Consider the following 6,313-nt stretch of genomic DNA (forward strand, 5'->3'; position numbering starts at 1 on the left):
GTTCCTTTTTGTTTACCCATACCCCATTCCTCCCCATGCCATTTACTCATTCTCATGTTCTGCTTGAGGGGGCAGGTACAAAATTCCTTAAGAGATTGAATTTTCTGCCTAACAATGCAATCCGGGAAATATTTGTTCATCCTTTACCCACACCTCTTGATTTAATCTTGAGTTTTTTTCACATTCCCCACTAATTTAACAACCAGGGTGTGTATAGGTGGGACCCGGCTTCAGGGGATTCCAAATAGACCCCCACAACAAATATCCAAATGACCAACATGTTGCATGGACCCTTAGAGAAAGAACTCCTAATATTTTATCAAGGAACCTACCTGAAGCCTCAGATTACCAGCGTATCTGCCCTTACCATCTACAGTTATACTAGCAAAAAGTACAAAAACAGCAGCTAAGGAGGGCCCTGGACAAACAAGCTTACAATCTCTAGACTGTAAGCTCGTTTGGGCAGGGCCCTCCTCATCTGTTTTCTCTGCAAGTCAAATTGTTATGTTATATACTACTTGTTATGACCTGTCCTCCCATTGTACAGCGCTACGGAATTTGATGGCGCTATATAATATAATAATAATAATAAAGTCATCATAGCCTCTTTTGCCCAATGTTAAGAGGTACGCTTTCCTGATCATTTTATTTGTTGGGGTTTTTTTTTTTTACTACATGCATTTATTAAACCAAGTACAATAAATTGCATTTTCATCTCACTAACTTCACGGCGCACTACAAAGGGCAAACCCCAGTGAGCTCCCCCTTGCGAGAACGGTTGAACCCACCATGCGTAAAGCAAATCAATGAGGTGACTCTGAAGTAGTGCCAACTCAGTCCATCTTGCAAAAGAACCAGCAAACCTGAGGTTTAAATCTAAATACATATCTTACTCCCTGTTATCTTTCACCACAATTACCAGTACATTCCATGCATAGCAGGAATGTGTTGCCAGCATAATGAATACTTGGTGTAATTAGATTTCTTTGAAGATTTAACTATGTGTTATCCAAGGACCAACTGCAGGAGAAACCTGTCCACCTAGAAACCCTTATTCTGTGTATTTTTATATAAAGCTTCAGCTGACCTAATAGACAGCAATAGGTGACTTATCTTTCAAATTATTCCTTTACAATGTGTTTCTGTTTGTACTTATTTACAAATGCTTTTCAATGCAAATCCCTTAACTTGGCTAATTTGCTTTGCAGACCTTTGTTTCATTCCATGACATATCACAAGCCATTGTTTTTGAAGCGGGTCTGCAGTCTGTAGGTTTATCTCTTGTATTGTCGTACACCTGCCGTTCTAATGCGGAGACTTTAATTTCTTTAGTATTTCTGAGCGTAGATAAACTACATGATCGAAAAATTGCTGCCCTGAGGAGACTGTATAATCTGCGGCCAGGTAAGCGGTGCAGGGTGCGGCCCTTCAAAGTGCCGCTGGGCCTAGACATGAAACGGAAACACTGGAGCAGGTGCACCGTAATTTATACCTGCGTGAGTCACCCACGGAGACACAATTTAACCCCTTGCTGCTTCAGCCACAGTAATTATTTTGTTCTCTTTATTTTACATGTGGACGTCTTGCAGGTACTAATTCTCCACGCTCAGGCTTTTACATGTTACACGCTGCCCAGCATTCAACGAACAGATATGATTACTGGGAGAGATGTAGAAAAGTATTATATGTTGGAGACCTTTCATTCCATGGGGTGAACCTACTATTCCAACATTTGTTTTACAAACATAATAATTATTGTCTCCCCTCACACATGCTTACCCTGAAGTCAGTAATATTCAGTAATATTATATGCTTGAGTAATATTTACTCTGGGATACAGTTATGTGGCATCTGTCGGACCCCCACTTCTTTCTAGATTGTAGGCCTATTGTTTCTGTCTTGTTTGCCCAGCACTGCCCAATCAATCAAATAATAAAATCAAATAATAATATGTATATCAAACATAAGGGGGTAAAGTTGCCTGTTGCTTGGCTGTATATAGACTATTAAACAGAAGTAGTTTTTTTTTCTCCAGGAAAGTGAGCCCTATATTTCAGCAAATATAGTACATTAATACATGGATTCTCTAGAATAACACAAGAACCAACAGATTTGTGCAGTGATACCTTTGCTGTTCAACAATAATTCCCGAACAGCATCAAGAATAACATATTATATAACAAATGTAACAATTGTAGTTTGCAATTCACTTTAAATAATTCACAAGAACTGCTTTGAGTAACACAAAGCCATACATGTGCCAGATGTTCTTCACTTTTCGCATTGGTAAGGCCAGGTGCAACTATGGATTCACGTCTGTTAACTCCTTAATTGCCAGAGGTGTGCAATGCATACTGCAACTATAATACTGTCTCTCTTTTTGTCTCTCATACATATCGCTCAGTAAGAACCAAAAGCAGATAAGGCGATAATAAAAATAATCTTCAGTACATGCTTAGCTTTTTACAAAGACTGCAACATATATTTACTATACATGAGGTTAAGAGGTTAATCTTCCAAATAGTGCTTGAAATTGTAATATTAAAAATGTTAAATATTCCTTATATCTTTACTAAGTACACTGCTCTAGATATAGTGTGGTTTTTTTGCATGGATATTTAAAGATTTTGAATCACCCTAGAAGTTGTAAAATGATAATATATTTAATATTTAATATAATATTTTCATTATATGAGTAATTGTGACATTGCAAAGGACGTAAGCTTTTGCATAACATGCAGAATTTCCAAACTTTTAGAATAAATGTTCTTCTTTAGAATTATAGTTCTCTGGTAGCTTGCTTTCATTCCTACTTTCGATTACTTTTTGTGTTCACTATTGTTTGGTTGTTTAAATTTTGACTGATTACCTGTGATAACACAGGTATAAGCAAGAAGGTAAGCATAATATCTGTCCCCTTCCCCCCAAAGCACCCACGCCTTGTGATTGTGAATACTTGGCAGGAGGCAGAACTTCAGCTGAAAGGGTGGAGAAATTTATTCCACCCCCTCCCCTTTCTGGTATAAATCCAACTGTTCAAAGTAAGACTGAGTAGCCAGCAGCTCTTTCTTTAGTGGTCTGTGTGACGCTCTGTCCTTTGCAATCATGAGTTACTCTCGCTCTGTGTATTCTTCCACCTCTACCGTAGGATCGGGCGCTTACCGTCCCTTGAGCTCTGCTCCCCGGTTTGTACCAGGGAGCAGCTCTGCCAGTGTCCATGCTGGAGCAGGGGGTTCAGGGGCCCGGATCTCAGTGTCCAGGGTATCCACAGTGGGATCTGGGTTTGGCGGATCTGGGTTTGGCGGGGGATATGGTGCTGTAAACCTGATTGGAGGGGTCCAGAATGAGAAGGAGACCATGCAGGACCTCAACGATCGTCTGGCATCCTACCTGGAGAGGGTGCGCAGCTTAGAATCAGCAAACCAGAAACTGGAGGTGCAGATCCGTCAGCATATGGAAAAGAAGGGCCCCTCCAAGGATTATAGCCCATACTACAAAACTCTGGAAGACCTAAGGAAACTGGTAAGGGCTCTTTATGTTCTGTATTATAACCGAGAATGTTTAGAAATCCAAACTCTAAGCTTCCAGTACCAAAATTGTAACTGCGAGTTAAAGTTTTCTGTTTTTTTTGTTTTGTACCGTACATGCAAGATTAGAAATTAACTTGTTCTGTTCCCTATTTAACTGGCAGTTATCTTGCTGATCAGCTTTAACTGGATAAACAAATGATTAATAGTAACATTATCTCTGCCTCATCCACTTCCTTATATCTGAGCCTCTAGGATGCTGCTAATCTGCAGGTGTTGGAAGGGAGGGGGTGAAAGGAATATGACAAGGGTGTGGACAGGATAAGGTTAAGCGGATCCTGTTCCCGGGAGTCAATAAATATGTAAATAATTGTTATATGAAAACATGATATGGCTTCTCTATACTTTGTGTTAATGCACAGTACATGAATTAACCCCACCTTAGTCTAAACTGCCCAGTGTTGATACTTGTTAATCAGCCTGGTGTATTCTATTTACAGTATAATACACTTCTGGATATTTCTGATCACATGTTACAAGGACATTTAGGTCTACTGTGCTAAAATTGTTTCTTAAACTCCCCCCCCCCCCCCCACATGTAAAGCGCTTCATACATTTTAATACCCTGTGCCTTTTTCTTTCCCATCCTAGGTGTTTGATAGCACAGTTGAGAACTCTCAGCTAGTTCTGCAGATTGATAACGCACGCCTGGCTGCCGACGACTTCAGAGTAAAGTAAGTCTTGATTGCATTGTGTCACCTTCCATAAGAAGGAATTTACCATTTATACAAAGATGGCCAACAATGCTTTAGAATTTCCCATCCATCCATTTTTCATAGTGTAAACTAAATATACTTTAATCATTGAGTTCTGGGGAGTTTCATTACAACTTTTTTTTCACCACAGGTATGAAGCTGAGCTGGCAATCCGTCAGTCTGTTGAAGCTGATATTGGAGGACTGCGTAAGGTCATAGATGATACCAACATAAACAGACTGAACCTGGAGAATGAGATTGAATCCCTGAAGGAGGAGCTAATATTCCTGAAGAAGAACCACCAAGATGTAAGTAACATTAATAACGGGCAGAATGTAAGGACATATAGCTATGTCACCGTTTAGTTGAGTCTCCAATTGTTGCAGCTGATGTGGAAATCAGAAGGAATTCCAAGGTCACTGATACTTTGCGATAAAACCTCCAATTTCCTTCCGATACAAGAAGGAGGCAGCTTTCTGTTCTGTAAAAAGTTGTCTTGCAGAATGTAGTGAGTGTTTTACTAAAGTAATGATTGTAACGATGTCTCTTTGTTATATCTCTGCAGGATGTTAAAGAACTTCAGGCACAGATTGCTGGCTCTGCAGTTAGTGTTGAGGTAGATGCCCCCAACACTCAAGACCTTGGCAAAGTTATGGCAGAAATCCGGGCGCAATACGATGTACTAGCACAGAAGAACCGTGATGATGCAGAGAAATGGTATCAGTCAAAGGTATGTTTATTTGAATGAGAAAAGTACTTGTTTACTAGATATGTAAAAGATGCACAAATAGTATATTTGTCATTGGATGACATTAGAGACATCTTTGTAAATCTTTCTCTGTTCCGCCACTTCCACAGGTGGAAGAGCATACAGTTCAGATCACACAGGATACCCAAGAACTTCAATCTGCAAGGACCACTGTTACAGAGATTAAACGTACCCTACAGTCACTGGAAATAGAGCTTGATTCCCTGCGCAACCAGGTAATGCACACATCTGAAATTAAACGTGTATGTATAATGTAGATTGTTTTGGACTCTTTACAAAACCATGTTTTGACTCAACAGAAAGCCAACCTTGAAGGTACATTAGCCGAAACAGAAAATCATTATGTAATGCAGCTGGAAATGCTTGGTGGAAATGTACTATCTCTGGAAGCAGAACTGTCTCAAGTGCGCAGTGACTGTCAGCGACAACAACAGGAGTACCAGGTTCTGCTTAACATCAAGATGAAGCTGGAGGCAGAAATCCAAACATACAGACGCCTCCTCGAGGGAGATGACTTTGAGTAAGTATCTTGTTCGCTGTGTTAGATTTTCTCCTTGGGCTTGTTTAAATATGTTCCATGATATAATAGAACCTTCATGTGAACAAGGTCTGATTATACCATTACTACATAATTCATATGGAACTTTTGTGCCCTTTCATCTAACTCAATTGGGTCTTCAACCTGCAAGCACATTTTGACTGGTCCTCTTATCAGGTTTCTAACACTCTTTGCTTTGCAGTCTACAAGATGCAATCACGGCCTCAACAACACAGACTGTGAAGAAAGTCATCACAACCACACAGAAGATAGTAGATGGAAAAGTTGTTTCAGAAAGCAATGACACACACGTTCTGAAGTCCTAACTTGTTCCACATACTGCCAGGACACAATGTTTCTCATGTCCAATACATGTAATAAATAAAGGTCACTGGTTTCATTCTTACCAGCTGTGTTGCTATCTTGTTTTGAAGAAACAAAATTCAAACAGATTACTTATACATGACACCCAACACTAAGTCTATTTAGAATGGCATCCTCTAATAAGAATCTCAACATCAGAGTTAATGTAATCAGAATCATAGATACACAGCATGTCTCTGTTTCTATCTTGAAAACTTGGTTCTTCCTATAGCCAGCATAACATTAAGCCTATCTTATGTATGGATAAATACTTTTATTAGCCTCTGCCAATTCTCGTTCTATTACACATCTAAACTTTTTTCATCATTTTAGACCATGCTTTCTTATCCTTCTATGCTGT

At 39.5% G+C, this 6,313-nt stretch overlaps 1 protein-coding gene across 1 annotated transcript; it reads left to right on the forward strand.

The window, feature by feature from the left end:
* Positions 1 to 3,096: 3,096 nt before the first annotated feature.
* Positions 3,097 to 5,915, forward strand: LOC149286557 (keratin, type I cytoskeletal 18-B-like). The gene is made up of 7 exons (XM_089494013.1): positions 3,097 to 3,522; positions 4,179 to 4,261; positions 4,434 to 4,590; positions 4,848 to 5,012; positions 5,141 to 5,266; positions 5,351 to 5,571; positions 5,792 to 5,915. The coding sequence occupies exons 1-7, from the start codon at positions 3,106 to 3,108 to the stop codon at positions 5,913 to 5,915; spliced, it is 1,293 nt and encodes a 430-aa protein (XP_089350139.1). The 5' UTR covers positions 3,097 to 3,105.
* Positions 5,916 to 6,313: the final 398 nt, after the last annotated feature.

This window comes from Sceloporus occidentalis, unplaced genomic scaffold (genome assembly GCF_023333645.1).
Source record: "Sceloporus occidentalis isolate IW3139 unplaced genomic scaffold, rSceOcc1.0.p SCAF_68, whole genome shotgun sequence".
NCBI lineage: Eukaryota > Metazoa > Chordata > Lepidosauria > Squamata > Phrynosomatidae > Sceloporus > Sceloporus occidentalis.

Excerpts from the sequence above, each read along its gene's own strand:
- LOC149286557 (XM_089494013.1), top strand. The coding sequence starts at position 3,106 with ATGAGTTACTCTCGCTCTGTGTATTCTTCCACCTCTACCGTAGGATCG. Across the intron at positions 4,591-4,847 it reads TGAAGAAGAACCACCAAGAT|GATGTTAAAGAACTTCAGGC; the intron begins GTAAGTAACATT and ends ATATCTCTGCAG. Across the intron at positions 5,267-5,350 it reads TTGATTCCCTGCGCAACCAG|AAAGCCAACCTTGAAGGTAC; the intron begins GTAATGCACACA and ends TTGACTCAACAG.